Source organism: Dysidea avara, chromosome 2, assembly GCF_963678975.1.
Source record: "Dysidea avara chromosome 2, odDysAvar1.4, whole genome shotgun sequence".
Classification (NCBI taxonomy): Eukaryota; Metazoa; Porifera; class Demospongiae; order Dictyoceratida; family Dysideidae; genus Dysidea; species Dysidea avara.
Genome location: NC_089273.1, coordinates 52,596,016 through 52,615,527, shown reverse-complemented (window position 1 = coordinate 52,615,527; position 19,512 = coordinate 52,596,016). Strand labels below are relative to the sequence as shown.

At 38.6% G+C, this 19,512-nt stretch overlaps 1 protein-coding gene across 2 annotated transcripts; it reads left to right on the top strand.

Moving 5' to 3' along the window:
* The first annotated feature begins 209 nt into the window (after window positions 1–209).
* Window positions 210–18,473, top strand: LOC136246274 (uncharacterized). 2 transcript variants are annotated; one of them, XM_066037685.1, is made up of 6 exons: window positions 210–575; window positions 7,546–7,866; window positions 14,399–14,794; window positions 15,914–16,273; window positions 17,632–17,728; window positions 18,228–18,473. In XM_066037685.1, exons 1-5 carry the CDS (start codon window positions 284–286, stop codon window positions 17,724–17,726), a joined length of 1,464 nt encoding a protein of 487 aa, XP_065893757.1. In that variant the 5' UTR covers window positions 210–283; the 3' UTR covers window positions 17,727–17,728; window positions 18,228–18,473. The 2 variants fall into 2 exon arrangements, with proteins under 2 accessions (XP_065893757.1, XP_065893758.1); XM_066037686.1 differs by lacking the exons at window positions 17,632–17,728; window positions 18,228–18,473 and having other exon boundaries at window positions 15,914–15,960; window positions 16,016–16,189.
* The last annotated feature ends 1,039 nt before the right edge of the window (window positions 18,474–19,512 follow it).

Below are 19,512 nucleotides of genomic sequence, written 5' to 3'. Positions count from 1 at the left end.
CAGTGGTGGACCCAAAGGGGGCACAGGAAGAGGTTATGGTGCTTCCTCATTTTTCCCCAGCCTTTGATTTGCTATAATAGCCCACATTTACTTGTACTCATTCTACCACTCAAGCAATGCCTGCGTATTTTGTTGTGTTGATGTCAGTCTATCAGGAGCACACCGATTATGTCAATAGGATCGATGTGCTACTGCTGCTATAAAGGATTTCTCTGAAGGGATAATCTTTATAGCTGTATGAAGTGCAGTACTTTATAACTTTGTGTCATTTATCACAGTTATAATGTGCTGGGACTGCAGTATACCAGTATCCATTACCACTAACCCACCACTTGTTGATGAGAGAGGTAACCAACTCCTACAATGTGACAACTCCACCATCACTCTCACTTGCGAGGCTAATGTAACCTTCGTTGAGCCAATCTACCAGTGGGTGTCCTCCCTAAACTATGAGAAATTCGATGAAGGATTATCTGTTATTAAAGTGGAACTGAGATCTTCTCCAGTAAACTACTCATGTGTAGTAACTGATGGATACATCACTGGATATGCTAATATCACTATTGTCAGTACTGGTAAGGATGAATGCTAACTACCATATATATGTGTCAGTATTATAGAAGAAGTAAATTTTGTAGTGGAGCCATCAAGGCCATGTAGCTTTGTTTAAATTCAAAGGCATGGGAATTGTGATTGCTATAAGTTGTCTGCTTATGTTATTGAAACATTAACAAGAAGCCAGCTTGTTTGTTAGCTAAACTTATTAAAGCCCTAGCCATTATAATAGTTTGGCTAAGTTGTCTCATGTCTTAGACTAAATAATTAGCAAAATGATCTGTATACAGTCACAATTATATACCTGTAATAATATTACGTTGGCCAATGCTCTGCATTGTGCCTAGCCAATAAGAGTGGAACTAGACATGTTCGCATGCCTTATCTGGGGTGGTGGTAATTTTTTGAAAAATGAGCACTTATAAAAGATCAATATTTTGCACTTGCCATAATTAATAATAACAGTAAGAGAAATTTCATTGCATACAGATATGTATGATTTATGATCAAAAATTAATGATGAGTATTCTGTTTATTCACAATAGGTAATAACAAGAGTAAATGTTACATATGAATCACCATTCATCAGAGGAGTACGATAGAAAAACAATAAGTTTTGTCTGGCCATGAAATATCTTAGTCATTAAGAAAAAGTCACTTTATTATCAGAACACCTTCTTCCCTCATCCTTGGCCCTACATTCTTTCTTTCTTACTGATACTCTCAATAAAACAGTTAGAATTATGTGCCAAGAGTACAAGAAATTAGGCCATGAAGCCATTGACTAGTTTGTGAAGTTAGCTTCAAACCAACCTACGCACATACCAAACCAATCTGAAAACATTTTTCCTGTGAATACTACATTCAATAGGTATGGCCTATTAATTATTATAGTGCTATTCAACTTTCTCAAGTATTCCAATGAATAAACTTTATTAAAGCTTTAGGCAAATAGAGTTAGGGAAGCCTGCCTACACAAACCACTTGGGTTCAAAGTCATTGGTGGGTTCAAGGGTATTAATGACTGCCCAAATGGAATAATGGAATGCCAAACAGCTCAATTAGTCTGCCAAATGTCCTTTGATTGATCACATAATGATACAATCAAATGTATATCATGATCATACAGTACAGTAGTACTGTATATTAGGAATCATGAAGATTTGGGTTTTCCTAGCCAGAATATTCACCCCAAAACCAGCTTCACAACTCCATCCTGGCACCTTGGCAGTATTGGTTAGGTATAACTAAGCCCAAAAGTGCCTTCAGTACGATCCTAAAGGCTTTCAATAAATTGATATGGAATTTTGGTTTATAAATTATTCAATGGAATTTTCTACTGACTAACTGCCTGCCTGCCTGCCTGCCTGCCTGCCTGCCTGCCTGCCTGCCTGCCTGCCTGCCTGCCTGCCTGCCTGCCTGCCTGCCTGCCTGCCTGCCTGCCTGCCTGCCTGCCTGCCTGCCTGCCTGCCTGCCTGCCTGCCTGCCTGCCTGCCTGCCTGCCTGCCTGCCTGCCTGATGCCTTCAACAGCTAAGGCTATGGGCTTAATTTTTTTCACTGTTCGACATCGCTTCGTCCCGAGACATGCCTTTTGGCATACCGCAGTATGTACTATGCACGCATAATGGACTTACCTTTGTCCTCCTTTGTGTCCCATTTCTTTTTGCTGACAGCCCAAGGTGTAGCATGATGCATGGCTTCTCTGCAGTACGTTTGTATTAAAACGGGAATCGTCAGTTTTTTCCATGGTGACTAGATTGATTGTAAAGACAATTATAACACTGTTCTTTGTTTGTAACACTTTGTAATGGGCTGAAAATAGCTCAAAGCAAAACGTAATGGCGGGTGTATATTTGAGGCAGTAATTGATAGTTGGGGCATGTGAATTGTCGTATTTTCATGGTGGCTGGATTGTTGCAGAGGCACTTCTACTGTTTTTCGTCTGTAGCACTTTGTAACGAGCTGAACATAGGTGAAAGCAAAGTGTAATGGCCACTGCAATTTTGAATAAAGTATTTGATTCTTGGGGCACACGCTGTTCAGATGAAAACATTTATTCTGGCGCCATTCTTTCTTTTGATGCGGTAGGCGTGGGTTCACCAGTCATAACAATGTTACAAAAAAAGTAAACAAACAAGTTAAAGGAAAAATTAGGAATTTTAAGACCAAGACTGAATTAGGGATAAAATGTTCGCTAGTATATCTGCAGGTGTAGGCGACTTCCCTTGTTTCCCTACTTTTTTTTCTATGATCCCTAATCGAACTTAAAAAATTCCTAATTTTTCCTTTAACTTGTAATTTTTAAATAGCTCAGGTAATGTAATGGCCACCTGCTATTCAGAATTATATGAGGAGGGTGTGGTTATATCAACATGTAATTGCCATTTGTCCAACCACAGCAAGTTTGAAAACAAAAGACACGCATGCATACAACTAACAAAAATAGCAGTCCATCAGTATAGCGTCACACATAACACTCCAGCTTTTTTGATGCTTGTATATAAATATGAGAGAAAAGCCCAACAACTAATGTAAAGGGGCTTGAGGTGGGTAGCATGGGACATGTTGATATTTCAACCTCACCCTCCTCATATACAGTAATTCCGAATAGCAGGCAGCCATTACATGACCCGAGCCATTCAAAAATTATATTTCAGAGGGCTCAGTCTTCATATCAACATGTGACTTTGAAGAACCGGCTACCAAAACTACTGATCCAAACTCAGTAGAAAATTCATAGAATTTCTCAACAATACCTCTACTAGACCAATCAGCTGAACTGCTAAGCCAGACATGGCAGCCTTAGAGGTAGCAACAGCCCTTGTTGAGTGGGCCTGAAACTTCGATGTATCAACTCCTGCTTTAAGCAGGCATGACTTCAACCATCTAGCAATGGTACAAGATGAGACAGGTCCGTGTTTCCCAATAAAAGACCTAAATAGGTGATTTCTTCCAGAATTAGTACAGAATTTAGCTGTTTTTCTCTCATTTACTTTCAGTGTCGCCACTGGACAAGGCACTCATCCCCCTGCAATGTGGGGAAGAAAAAGCTGACTCTGTGATGTGAAGGTCTGGATTGTTTTGAGAGATGAACAGATGTAAACTTTACCCCTTTGGGACAAAAGAACTGTTGTTAAGATCCAACTCTGCAAGATCATCCCATCAACAAGGTTGGGTCAAGGCAAACAACATTGCAGTCTTCACTGCTAAATCTTGTAAAGATAAGGAGTTCATTGGACCTTGCTTCTTAAATGTCTCAAGCACTAGATCCACATTCTACACATTTCATACTTAGGTCTCTCATTAAATGCACCCTTCAGTAGTCGACAGACGAGTGGATGTTTCCCAACTACCTCACCATCAATTTTCTCATGGACTGACGATATGGCAGACCGATAAGAGTTCAGTGATCTATATTATATCCTTGATGAAATAAGTCATCCAAGAAGTTCACTACATCAGCTACATGACCCCTAATGGGATCCCTATCCCATTCCTGACACCAACTATCCTACTGTTTGAAGAGGGATTCATAGACTGAAGTTGTCTTGCTTCTCCATGAAGCTTCCAATAATTGTGAAGCCTTTGCTGAAAGGCCTTCCGATCTGCAGGTACTCCTGACAATGGCCAGACAACTAGTTGAGGAACTCCTGAAGGCATTATGAATTCCTGCTGTGTTGGTGATATCACTATGTTTTTCTGAATTGGGATGATGAGTGGGAATCCCTCTTAATAGCTGCAGTAGGACAGGATACCAGGGTTGACTCCTCCAAAGGGGTGACACTAGAACAATTTTGGCTTTCTCCCACTGAATCTTTGCCAGGGTGGTAATATCAGGCACCAAGGAGGATTGGCAAAGTCCCGAAGCTGGCTCCAATTCTGAGTGAAGGCGTCTGTGGCTTCTGCTGAGGGGTCGGGCCTACAACTGAAGTATCAAGGTAGTTGATGGGTGAGACGAGATGCAAGCAGGTCTACCTTCAATGGACTCAATGTCTTGTTGAGCTGTAGGGTGGATCATCCAGTCGCAATGATACCGTACTGTTCATGATTCCTTGTCTGCAATGATGCTCTTCTCCCCTGGGAGGTGTTCTGCTATCAGGAAGATGCTCCTGTTCATGCACCATTTCCATATCTCTACTACTACTGCCTTCATGGGATGGGAGTGGGTCTCCCCACAATGATTGATGTATGTTCTGACTGTTATGTTGTCTGTCCTTATTAAAATTTTGATGTTCTTGTCCTTTGCAAAGAATTTCACTGCCAAAAAGGTTGCTGTTAGCTCCAAGCAATTGATGTGGAGTGACTGTTCCTCCACTAACCATAGCCCTCTTGTCCTCATCTGTTAATCCTTCAGAGTTTCCCACCAGCCCAGGCGTGAGGCATCGGATTCTGTTTTCAAGTCTAGGGATTTTACCAGCAGAGGAGCACTGTTGAACCTCTGGGCCTCCTCTGCATGCCCACCATGCTAGCTCTTGCTTGGCTTCTTGAGACAGCTCCACCATCTGGTGGTAGCTCTGTTTCACTTCCTCTATGGAAGTTATAAGTGGAACTCAGTACTCTGTTTATCAGAGCCTGTAACTACCAGTGATAGAGAGGGCTCATACGTATCACCTGTTTTGCTGCTGTTGTCATCCCCATGAAAGCTGCTAATCTTTACTGTCACTTCTGATATTAGGAGTAAGCTCTTGGCCTCGTGTTGGATTTTGCTCAGTTTTACCTTGGGAAGTAAGCTAGTCATGTTGACTGTCGAAATAAGCAGGCCCAGGAATACCAACTCTTGAGTTGAAATCAGTTGTGATTTCTTGTAGTTGATGGTTAGCCCTAAGGACTGAAACATCTCCTGCACCAATGTTAGCTGGTGTGTTAGGGTCTCTTGATTGTTGAAGAAGATGATCAGGTCATCGAGATATATGATTAATCTGATGCCCTTCTCCCTCAGGAAAGCCACTACTGGTTTCATCAGTTTCGTGAATGTGCAAGGGGCACAAGAATGTCCAAATGGCAGGCAGTGAAACTGGTAGGTGGTCCCCTTCCAATGAAACTGGAGAAATGCTTGGTGAGTAGGATCTATTGGCACTAGAAAATAGGCATCCTTCATATCTATCTTTGCCATCCAGTCCTTGTTCTCCACTAGGTCCTTCACCAGATGGAAGCCTTCCATCTTGAAGTGTTCCTCCACCACAAATTTGTTTAGGGTTCTTAAATTTATTACTTGGCAGTAGCCCCCATCTTTTTTGAGAACCACAAAAATCTGTAAAATGAAATTTCCCTGGCTGGGTTGCACAGCTGTTACTGCTTGCTTCCTCAGCAGTGACTCCACCTCTGATGATATCAGTAACTGCTGATCTGAGGGGAACATCATTTGTGGTGGGACAATTGTCTGCACTGGTTGTGCAACCAGAGGTAATTTGAAACCCTGGACTGTTTACAACACCCAAGGGTCTTGTGTCAGTATGGCCCAGTTGTCCTTGAAGGATTTTATGCACCCTGCTTGTAAAAAGGTTACTATATCCCTCTTTATTGAGGGCAATATTGTATTTAGACAGAGAGTATGATGACAATTTTTTATTGCTTTGTGACAATCTACAACATGTAAACCATGGTTTATACCTACATCTATTTCTGTCCTTGAATGTTTGTTCCTTGGGGGCTTGAGCCCTGGGCAGGGTGATTGTATCCCAGGTTGCAAGGATGGTGTCATCCACGACTGCTTCTGAATCCACCCCCGTGGCAGGTTTGGTAGTTTCAGGGGTGGTAGCCTGAAAAACTCCTTTTCTTGTCATCAGCCTTATTAAATTTCCTCATGGCTTTCTGTTGATCCACAGTGGCATTGGCCAGCTTAGTGAATTCCTTGCCAAATAGCATAGGTGCTATGGATTGAAAGTTTTTTCTGTCTTCACCCATGAACTTTAGGGAGGGATTCGGCTTCAATATTAGCTTCTTGCACCTTTCTTGCGCCATATGCTGGTGCGTCTTACTCATCAGGCACAGCGCCGCTTTGACTGAAGATACTGCCTTTTTCGGTGACAACTTCCCTGCTTCCGCACATTCCAGAATGGTTGCCAGTGGAGAGATGGCATCAAGCCAGAACTGTTGAAGCCGTGATAGATAGCTGTCTGCCTTTATGGTGTCTGTCAGTAGTATTGCTTTCAAGACTCTATCAAGCTTAGGGTCACAGTCCGGTACACCAATTCGCTTTATTCAAGCAGTGCAATCATCATTATCCACGGTCCCAGAAAATGCCGTCTCTATGAAGGTCTTGGTCACATCTGAAACCTTACAGCTGATTGATGGCTCCTCTTCAGCCAAGGTCTCCATTTTCTCCGGTGGTTTCTGTTGCAAAGCAGTGACTGAGCTTGTAGCTGCGATATCTGCTCTGTCATCTTCTGTAACAGCTGGTTAGTTTCTGAATCCTGTTCAGTCATCGTTGTACTAAGCGGAATGAAAGGAACTTGAAATCGTCAAACTTCTGTCCGAGCGGGGGAAAAATCCAGAGTGTTATGTGTGACACTATATTTATATATATTGATGGACAGCTATTTTTGTTAGTTGTACACATGTGTATATTCTTTTGTTAGTTGTACACATGTGTGTATTCTTTTGTTCTCAAACTTGCTGTCAGTGGTTAGAAAAATGGCAATTACATGTTGATATGGAGACCGAGCCCTTCGAAATATAATTCATCTTTTAGCCTTAGTTATTTCATAGTGGTTCAAATTTACATTGTAACATTCAACTGATAAGAACCAGAATGTAAAGTGTAGCTAAATCCCATTAAGTATCTGAAGTATTAAGCATAAAGAGATTTAGAAAGAATACTTTATAATAAAACTTTAATCAAGAACATGACCGCTACTATTTTGTTTAAAACTGACAGAATGTTAACTTGATTACTTGGTATTTGTTACAATGATGTTTCACTAGTATGGATGGATTTAGGTATTATGGCATACATCATTAGCTACTTCATGGTGTGATTTTTTGGTTAGGTCAAAAACCAGTCTTAACACCAATAAACTTCAATTTCAACAAATTCACTCAAGTGGGAACACAGACAGACTATAACCTCACTGCTAGATTCCACAGTAATCCTCCATTAGATGCCCACCCCAAATGGTCATTCTTCTACAACAGACCTGTACCAGGCAGCAGATCATACACTAGTGTGTATACCAATGAGTCATCAGGTGTGGACTATACTGTACTAACACTATCAGGATTATCACTGAATGACTCTGGTTACTATATGGTGACTGTTTCTAACCTTTGTGGAGTATCTTCACTACTAGTCAATGTTAAGGTGGTCAGAGGTGAGTGATGTACAGAAAAGAATTAAGATTAATTTTACCAATTACTGCACCCAAGCTATAACACTACTGTATAGTGCAAATTTTCCCACTGTGCATAATTTATTATATTTGACCTTGCAGTAGGGTACTTTATATTTTAGACCAAGCTTTTTTATATTGATAAGTTTCACCTTAGGCCAGACAAATTTAATTTACACTTTATTATCACCTGCATTGCATTTTGAATTGCTCCAATTTTTTTTATTTTTCATCAGTGCTTGATATAGCTAATGTTTCTTACTGGATTTGTCAAAATGACAGACCAACATAGGCAGCCATTGGTGCATAATAGCTAGTAAAATACACAATGCTTTTTAAAAAGCTTATTTTGATAGGTCGTAATGTCAGATAATTTTTAATTTGGATTGGAAAATGACATAATAGGCTGTTACTTTGAGCCCTGTTCATTGTTTTATCCACATAATACATATCTTGAAGTATGTGAGCTATTGCTCGGCGATATACTGGTAATACTATTTATCGTGATAAATTAACAAAGCCGGTTATCATTCTGTGACATTCTTTGATAACTACTATATCAAAATACTGCTATAGAATTGTTTTTAACCCAGTCTTTGGTGTTTAATTACTCAATTTGTTGATAGTTCAGCAAGCCACACCCTACACAAACACTGAGGTTGCCACATTACAGACACCTGCCTACTTGTACTGAACTATATTCTCACCGACCTGACATTGTTATATATAATGCAGAAATGAAATCTGTTGTACTTCTGGAACTTACCTGCCCATTTAATTCTCGTGCTGACCTTTCTGCTGCACGAGAACGTAAGCAGGAGAAGCCAGAATATCTGCAAATTATTGCTGAGCTTGACCGCTTGGGTTTTGTTAGTCATTACCACACAGTTGAAATTGGTTGCCTTGGCCATTACCTTACAGAGACAGTAACATCTATGAAAAGAGTTTCAAATCTGAGTTTTTCCAAGACGAAAGCATTGCTTGATAGAGCAGCTGCTGTGGCTATAACTTCCTCTCAGAGAATCTTTTATGCACGTAGTAATCCAACCTGGACACTTTAAGTTAAGTTTTGTAGTTAATTATTTTTGTATGTATCCTTGCCATGCCTACGCGGATCTTATCTTTGTAGTCGCATGTGTCCGAGGCTCTGTATGTAATTTTGTCATTTCATCATTATTCTGATGGTTAAAAAAAAAAAAAAGTGGTTTTGGGATGCACACCGCTTCATATCAGGTCCACAAAATGATGCAATAGTCACTGTAGCAAGCTAACTATATACCAACATAATGCAATAATTTCTTGTTACTAATACTGTGTATTCAAATTTAATACCACAAAACATTAATGTTCACTTTTTAACAACGGTACCGTAGATTCCTTAAAAATTCGGCAGAAATAAATTCGAGGGGTCCGCCACGATTCGGAATCACGTCGAAGACCTCAGGAATCACTGGAATCAATCAAGGAATCATGGAATTATGGGAATCTGAAGCGGAATCAACTTTGTAATTAGAAATATATTGAAATCAATGTTATGAAAATTATATCGTAAATTACCGTTTAACACAGTATAACACACTCATAAGCTAAAGACGCTAACTCTCACTTGTTTTGCACCTGGTTTTACACTTTGTGTATACGCCTACATGTATTACAGTGAGTGTTCCTGTGCGTTTCTAGTGAGGTTTAGGTCTTCGCGAGTGAGTGCGAGCCGTCGCAGAAGCAGCTAACTACAGCCACTATATACTAGCTAATTCATTCTCCGTCGGCTGGCTGTTGGATCGAGGTTTCCCGGATTCCAGAACATCCTGTAATCTAACAATTTTCAATAACAGCTCCTACAAGTTCTCAGTGGGGCCCGGATCCGGTGTTCCCAACGAGACTTATACTATAACCCTCAATAGCTAACTAGCTTGTTAATGAGTTGCAATACATTCTTACTATATAATTATTGCAGAACTCATATGGGTGAGTATATTACAATATAGATGTATAATCATGAGGCTACAAATATAAGCTATAAAAATAAATTACAATGTAATATGTTTCAGAAGTTCCTTAAAAGTATCTATATTGTCACAATTTATATCACTAGGTAGAGTGTTCCACAATCAAATTGAAGCAGGAAAGAAACTGTATTTATAAGAATCAATAGCTGTGTCTGGCTGTATAAATTTAAGTTCACTACTTCTGGTATACCTTGATCTATGAGCTATATAATCAGGAAGTGATACATCCACAATGCTATGAATAATTTTATGGAACATTTGAAGCCTTAAATGTTTGAAATGAGTTTCAATAGTGCTCGAGTTAAGACGTGATAACATGTTTGATACACTGCTGGTTTGATATTAATCATTCATTACAAAGCGAGCTGCACATCTTTGCACACACTCAAGTTTGTTTTTTGACCGTCTGCTGTAAGGAGCCCATGCTGCAGCTGCATATTCCATTGTGGGCTTGACGTAAGTAAGAAACAGCTATATAGGTCGATTCTTTGATTTTACAGGAGCAGTTTGCAAAATTTCTCCTCACAAAGCTTAATACAGAGTTTTCCTTTTTGCACACATTGTCCACATGTTGGTTAAAAGATAATTTTGAATCAATTGAGACTCCCAGGTACTTGGCACACTGAACCACAGTAAGTTGTTCTCCATGAAGGTGGTAACTGGAGTATATAGGGTTTCGTTTAAGAGTTATATATAGATACAACCACACATTTGTCAACATTGAAAGACATTTTCCACTTTTTCTCCCATAGCTCCAATATCTGTAAATCATCTTGCAACTCTTTAACATCTGTTAAACTATCAATTCTCCTATATAGAATGCAGTCATCAGCGTATAAGCGACAAATAGAACTTAATTTTTTAGTGATATTGATTTGATTGATTGATTTGATTTTTAAATTAGCCTCAAGTCAGTCGACAATGCCGTTCTTCCCTGACTGAGGAGGAAACACAAAAATAGCATACATATACACATATAAATTACAACTGCACACACACAAAGACTGAACAAAAAATTACAACACACACATAGCACATACAAAACAATTAAGCAAACAATTTACAAACATAAAAATCATCTACAAATTTTACACAAATAAGAAAATAAATCGTCCTGAAAAGTTGGAGATGTTAACATGTCGTTAGGAATTGCATTCCACCAGTGGGAAGCTTGAGATCTAAAATGCTTTTGAGTAAAAGAAACTCTACATCTTGGTGGCTGTGCAAATAGCTGTGTAGTACGAGTAGCATATTGATATCATTTATGTATGTAAAAAATAGCAGAGGCCCTAGTACAGAACCTTGTGGGACACCACTCAAAACATCACAGGGGGTGGAAGTGCAACCACCACGCACAACAATCTGTGTACGTCCAGTCAGGAAAGATGTGATCCAGTTTAAGGTCTTTCATCAGGGTTAGCTAGTGTTGTGACGGTGTCCACTGACACTTTTGCCAGATGCAGAAATATAGAGCTGCCTGCCCAGTAATGATAAAATAAATAAATAAAAATAGGCTATTGCCAGCGAATTTCTAGCGGCTCGCAGCGGGCTCGAGTCCATGCCGGGTGGAACTTAACATGACTTCAATACTCACCAGTAGGTTCAGCAGAGGTAGTTAAAGTGATACACTGTGATAGTCACCATTCTGGCTCGCCTATAGTACAGAATCCGTTCTAGGGAATCGTGGAATAAACTTGGAATTACAGAATCAGCCTTGGAATCAGCCGGAATTATTAGAATCATATGGAATTATAGGAATCCCTTTTGGAATTAGACGGAATAAAGGAATCGCGAGGAATCGCTGGCAGAATCAGAGGAATCGCTGGCAGAATCAGAGGAATCAGAGGATTCAACGTTCGGAATCTAGGAATCAACTGGAATTACGCGGTGATTCCGAATCACGTCGATCATAATCCTGAGTGGCGGACCCCCCGAATAAATTAATTCCGTTCATGTCTGGCCGAACAATTAGGAAAAAATGTACCAGCCCGGTGTTATCGTCGAATTTTTAGGGATCTATCCCTAATACAGTCTGCACGCTTCATGGCTATGTTATTGCTAACTGGTTAGCTAATTTCTGGATTTCTTTCTACAGGGACCAACAGGAACGCCTTGTGGCGGAACTGATGATACTGGCCGCAACACTCACTTGGAGAGATGATCAATGTCATTACTACATCGCTTTTGTATACAGTCACTCGAAACTAATAATAATAGAAACCATAATCGATACTATTAAACTAGCTATCTCGTGATAATTAATTAAATCTCGCTAGCTCCCAGTTGCTGCATGAAGTGTTCCATGACTTAACAGAGCATTATATCTGAGGATGTATCACGTTTGTGGGCTCCAGGAGAGATGTTATTCTGTGAACAGAAACGAAGATCGTTTTGTGGTAGCCGTTCCGTCACACGATGATATCGTTGGGCACGTTTGTTCCATGAACAATTTCACACTTGGTGCTTCATCCAGCATCAAGGTAGCATATTATATGAGGTCACTGGGAATCCTCAGTACTAAAGAACCTTCGTCAACTAGTACTCCAGGTGCTGAAAAATTAGCGCGCTTGTAATAGAAACTTTCTTTCCGCTTGCCGAAATTTAGAGCACATTGCGTTCAAAGTACGGGGAGTGCCGAATATTTAGAGATGCCGAAATTTTAGGGAATCTACAGTATTTGAGTAGAAAATGTGGTTACGTGAGCTAAAACTGCTATGAATCCACTTTAGATTCTCAGCTCTTTCACTTCGTATTTATGTTTGAGATACTCTAATACAACAGTCAAAATAATATATTCTAATGAAACGTCAAGCACAGAGGTAAGTTAGACTGCTTGCATTCAGCTATTCAGCAATCTCTGGTTTGCTCCACCTATACATGATATTATTATTATGTGCCTTGCAGTTTGGGGTTAGTGTTGGGGACTTTAAGGCTGGTACCAGACCTTCTGTTCTTTTAGGACAGAGGATTAGACCCTGGCCAATTAATTATGTGGGTACAATTTGGTACAATTTGTATAGATATCTTTCACCCTGTGCAATTTTGACTGATACTTGTATATACAATTATTCCACAATTGCACTCAAATGTGTGTGATTACCTACTAATCGCATAGTGACCACCCTTCATGGTTTGTAGTACACATCTATCCAGTTCTGTGTGGTCATTAACCTCTAACAGATGTTTGCATCATTGTTCCAGCACTTAGAAAGGTCTCTTAATGTGATTGGCGAATCATTATAATATAATTTATTATTGCACTTAAAAGGTTTCATATGTCAGTAATTCTGATCCACTACTCATTGCAAAAATATCCACATTTGTTGCATGTAAAAGGCTTCTATTGTCAGCTTATTTAATTGGCTATTCATTATATCACTTTTTGTTGCATTTAAAAGGCTTCTGTGATTATGCTACGTGTTTTATTGGCCACTTTACAGTGCAATCACAGAAACAAACCATGTGATTTGCTTAATTGTTTTCCTACCATTGAGACTAATGTATGGTAAACTAAATCACTATGCGATTACAGCATATTATGCAAACAAACAATTATTCCATCATGATAACAATTATTTTAAAACTTTTAAGTAAAATGTACCATGTATGCACCAAAACAAAGCAAAACGTGAACACATATATTGCATTTCATATTAATTTATATCATAAACGTAACTGTTTATTTGTGATACTATGCTCAGAATATAATCTATTAATTTCAAAAATAGCCACTCTAGTATAACAGTCAGGTACATTCTAACAGAACAGCCTGTAGCCTGTTCTCAAGCATAATGTTTATTTCAATGCATAATTTTGCATAGAATGGGATTGACTATTGAGTATTGCATGTTAGGTACTAATGTACATACACTAGCCAGTAGAGCTATTAGCCAGGGCCTTGACACCATGTGAAATATCACTTAATATGGTCTAGTAGCAGACTTCATTACACTTGTACAATGGTGCATAATTGTAGCATAACAATATCATTTTGGATATAAAGCATAAAGGCAGTTCAGCAATGACTTCTGAGGTAGCTACAACACATTTAAATCTGATAGTGAAAAAATACACATACACTGTACCACACTTGTGCTTTTTAGAAAAACCTTTGTCAATAAATACTTTGCCTGGCATTACATAAACTAATAGCCACACCAATACGATACACACACTACAACCATGTGATTAGATTCAGACCACGTTTCATGGATATGTCCACCAATCACTGGGAATGTTCCTCCATCTAGTCATAATCATTTACAATGCATTACTCTTGCCAGCCACATACACTAACTAGTGAAAGAAGAATTTCAAAGAAAACAACTGTGACATGTTATACAAGTTGCTTCGGTATTAGTTGTAATACTAAATACTCTGGTTTATCTGATATATGAACACCCTCAGTCTTGTGAAATTTGATAGAATCATTTATCTCCCAGTATTGCAGCTATTGCAATTATACAAATAAGTATATAAGTATATTATATCAATTGTTTCTACAGATAGTGATAGATGTCTACCAGGAAACACTACAATACCTCCAGTAGTAAAGGGCTGTATGGATCGAGCTACTATCAATGGAGAGTTGATAATTTACAAGTGTTCATTTAAGGGGAACTACAATCGATTTAGATCAACAATGGAAACATTTTGGTCAATTGAGTCTCCAGAGCAGCCCTTCACTAGAATAGATGAGGACAGGATTACTAATTATCATGTGACAACCTATCCAGATTGTATTACAGACAGCAGGTCATTATGTTGTCAGTTCACAACAGAACTACATATTAATGTGTCGATGTTCCTTGATGGAGCTAATGTGTCTTGTTGGGCTGACATACGTAATTCTTCTAATAACAACAATCCTGAACGTGTTCTGTACAGCAGTGCTAAACTAGGTTAGTATATCACACAATGTTATTTCATATTTTGTAATTACATAATTAATGTGATTGTTTATGATATATAAGTTACATAATACTTTTATTGTGAAATGAATGTTTAGGCAAATTCTACAAAAAATGAATTCTACTAACTTTACAAAAAGAATTGTTGTATTGTTTATGCAATAATTTCAGAATGCTGATATCAACAGTTATTATAAGCATTTTGTAAATTTGAAAAGTATTGTCCAAATCAAGTGAGCTCCAATTAAATTGTAGCTACAGTACAGGTGTAAGTGACAAAAATAAAACTATTGTCTAGTTTTTCATAGCATTATCAATGTTTGCTAGGTTGTGTTCAGAATGCTATTCAGTGGTGATTCTAGACCTGACCTACAGGGGGGTGGGGGGCAAATAAGGAATTATTTGACTATTGTTGAATGGCTATACAGTAGAATTTCAGGGTGATCTGGGGTGCAACCCCCAGAAAACTGTAGGACTTTTGCTATTTGAAGGATTGAAAACAGCCTAAAATAGATGGTAAAAACATGATAAATGCTAAAAATAACAATGCCAATCTATACTGCAGCTCTTCCCCAAGTATTTTAAAAGTTACTTTTCAGCAGGGAGGGTATGCCCCTCCCCCCCTTAGATATCACCCACGATGCAGGAATTATGCCAGCATATTTTGAGCATAATAATGGGTAGGAACTGTTCTGGTATTCTGAAGTAAGTTAAGAGCATCATTTATATAACACACGAATTCAGGTACAGCTAAGTTGAGATCGAGGTATTCTAATAGAGCAGTGACCTTCTCTAATATAACAGTCAGCGGAATAATTCTTATTGCAACAGTGTCCAGGCATCTTTCCAACTATAAGCTAGCTTTTGTGTCCTATACAGGACAGCATTATTATTGCTCCAGAACCTTACTGAACAGTATAAATTGCAAAAGTCGATTTTTGACGATGTGGAATGATTTCAAGAATAATAGGAACATTTTTAGAATTTTTTTGAAGAAGTTTGGAATTTAATAATAATGAAAACTTTGAACATAATTCCCTGAGGTCTGTCTATAATACTGTATGCTCTCACAATGTGTAATTCTGTAATTTTGGATAACATATATTATAGTTGTGTTACCAAGACCACTGATAACAATTGGACTGCAAGACACAGTAGTGAGGAGGAATACCAGTGTACAACTAGAGTGTCAATTTAAAGCTGTCACTACAGAACGATTCACATATTTTGAATGGTTGAAAGATGACAGACCAATAGACATTCGATCCTCAAAATATCACTTTAGTCTGGGGATGGTCCCTGGTACCCAACATAGGATGATGACTAAACTGAGAATATTTGAATTCACTGATGAAGATCAAGGGAAATACTCTTGTTATTGTAAATACAATCAACTACCAGTTATGAGACAGATTGGAGTACAGAGGGAAATTACATCAGATATTAGTTCAGCTAATGTAAAATTATCAGGTGTGTATATTAATTTACATCCCCTGAAGCTATAAATGATTTCAAATAATTTACTTGGACAATATGGTAGTTACTGCTCAGACAATAACTACCACTAAGGTGTTCAACACCACCAAATGTGCGATGGTGACAATCAAAGTGCAGTGTCAACATAATGTGTTTATGCAAGCTGAACATCAAAGTGCCCACCCTTGGATATAAGTCAGTTATATCACAGATATTAGCAGTCACCCTTGGCTATGTATAAAGCCATATACGTCACAGTACCAACAGTCTTTACTGCACAGCAGTTGTAGGATATTTTAGTTATTTTTCTCCTGCTGTGATATAATTATAATACACCTATCAATGTATTGTCCCACTACCCCCTCTCGGGCGTATATGGGGCTATAGTGGGATTTGACACAGCCAAATGTCAAATGCCCCATAGTAGGGCAAACCTATCATGTCATATCCCCACTGCAGACCCCAGTTGCAACACGGGTATTTGGCATAGCATAGAAAGTTACAACAAAAAATGCTTGGGTGCTTAATGAACGATCATTAAATGCCCTATAGTGGGGCAGCAGTTTCGTGTCAATTCCCCCTGTAAAGCCTCACTTATGCCTGAGGGGAGTGATGGGACAATATATTGATAGGTGCATAACATATTGTGGAGATCTGGTCAATTTTACTGAATGTTTCAGTTTGGAATAAAGTAGTGTCAAACATTTGATTGGAAATTAGTTAAAAGAAAGGACACATTCATAATTTGACACACTGACTGTCATGTCTCCAGGACAAGTGTCTTAATTATTAAGGTGTCCCTTATTAGTGAGGTGTCCTGATTTCAGAGGTCTAAATGTGTGTACACTAATACATGTACAAATGGGACCATGGACAAGTGTCCTGATTATCTAGGTGTCCTTATTAGTGAGGTGTCCTGATTTTAGGGGTCTAAATGTGTGTATACTAATACAAATGGGACCATGGACAAGTGTCCTGATTATCAAGGTGTCCTTACTAGTGAGGTGTCCTGATTTAAGGGGTCTTAATGTGTGTACACTAATACAATTGGGACTATAGACAAGTGTCTTAATTATCAAGGTGTCCTTATTAGTGAGGTATCCTGGTTTCAGGGGCCCAAATGTGTATACACTAATACAAATGGGACCATAGAAAAGTGTCCTGATTATCAAGGTGTCCTCATTAGTGAGGTTACTAGTGAAGTGTTCTGGTTAATTCTTACTTCATTTATTATACTATATATTTATATCCATTTTTTAAAATTTTACCATAGCCGTAGAGTGTCATTGTAAATATAATAAACATACACACTCATGCTGTTCCATTACTGTGCCTTTGTTCATTGTTTCTAGATTCCCGGATGTCCTTCAGAAAATATACCCAGTACATGCTTGGAGTTGTAGCTACCGTCTTTTGTTGGTCTTCTATTGCACATTTTAATATCTAAAGGTGAGTTAAATCTCAGAGTGACAAAGTACTGCGCTGGGTAATAGCTACCAGACAGCTAGACAGAGCAGTTCTACTACTGTGTGATAAGTTAGGTATTAGTAATAACCGACTTATCACACTGTGGTGGAGCCACTCAGACTTGTTTGTGACATCATATCAACCGCGAATGGTGTTGTTACCAATGGAGCAATAGCCAAATATGGAAATGTTAATAAAACACACACTATGTAGTACAGCACTTACACCTGGCTATTGCAATGGATTAAACAAATGTCAAGAAACAGTCTGTCTGTTTTTAGTTACTCCAGCAATGAGCCCCAGCCTCTGTTCCTAGCTCTGACATCATCACTGTCACTCCTTTGCTTTAATCACTTTTAAAGACCATACTGATTCTTCTATAGTCGTAATTTAAGTGGAAACACTCAAACTAATCAAATGCTTTAGCACTGAAATTTTTATTTCTTATGTACAATCATGATCACAATATTATCAACCACAGGTCCTCCAGAGATTATAGAACACCCATCAGGTGGCAGTATACAAGTTGGAAGAGGCTGTACTCTTTCATGTGATGCTGAAGGTCGGGGAACACTTAAATACATTTGGCAGCGACAAGAATCAAACAGATGGATCAATCTTGACAGTGATGACTCATTATCATACACAGCAACTACTCAAGGAACTTATCGGTGTGTTGTGAGTAATGAAGCTGGATCAGTAGAGTCTGACAGTGCAGAGGTGAAACTTGATGGTAAGCATACATAGTACAGGGTGTATTGTGCTACATAGAATGAGGCTACCTTCTAGTGGCAGAGATTGTTATGCAAAATTATGACTTATGTACACAAATTGTTGTCAGATACTACCCAAAGTGTACATTCTGTAGTTCCCTTGTTTTATCTCAATATGTAGTAGTAGTAGTAGTAGTCTGGAAGACAGCAGGGTGAAGTTTGCAAAATGGTCTATAGTTTATTTTAATGCACTTTTGGATTGTCCTGTATACCTAAAAAAAAAAATTCCACCTGCTGGACAGGTGTCGGCCTTGGGCATTTCGCCATACCAACCAAAGTTTAAATAGCTGCATAGCAACCTTACAAATTTCAAAAAATAGCTTCTGTGGGTTTCAGTTTTACCCAAAATTGTTTGATAACCTGACCATTTAACAATTATAATTAATGTCAGAAAAGAACTGACTAATTAAATACTCCCATAAACCCCTGAAGGCATCATTATACATACCGTAGTTACGCATGTCTCAATAACTCTCATAGGCCCTAAGGGCACAAACTACACCCTGTCACACAACAGGATGTATCTCAGTACTGGAGTAAAATATTTGTATTTTTAAACATAAATGATGGATCAGTTATCAATATCAGCCATTGTGTAAATTGTGATATCAGCTAATCAGATAATCGGCAAAATCCCTTATCGGTGCCAGAATAATTAGCATAATCTACCTGTGTGTCTGCAATGCATTTGGATGCAATTTTAAAGTCATCTTCATTGCCATCACATGTTGGTATAAGAACCTTACCCTTGGCATCTTTTAAAGCTGTCTTGGATTCTATATGTACAACCATTAGACTGCTCTATTGGAGTATCTTGATGATCACGAGGCATTGTGGATATAATATGTGACCAGATTTGACAAAACCAGGCTTCCACACACATCCAGATTAATGACCTTAAAGGACCATAACTCAATGTAGGAATATGCTATCAGTTTCGAATTTGGATTTTTTGTTGCATAATGAAAGTGTTGTGTGAAAATGGTTGGTCAA

Coding starts and splice junctions, on each gene's coding strand:
- LOC136246274 (XM_066037685.1), top strand. CDS start 284: ATGTGCTGGGACTGCAGTATACCAGTATCCATTACCACTAACCCACCA. Junction 576..7,545: donor TATCACTATTGTCAGTACTG/GTAAGGATGAAT, acceptor TTTTTTGGTTAG/GTCAAAAACCAGTCTTAACA. Junction 16,274..17,631: donor AGCTAATGTAAAATTATCAG/GTGTGTATATTA, acceptor CATTGTTTCTAG/ATTCCCGGATGTCCTTCAGA.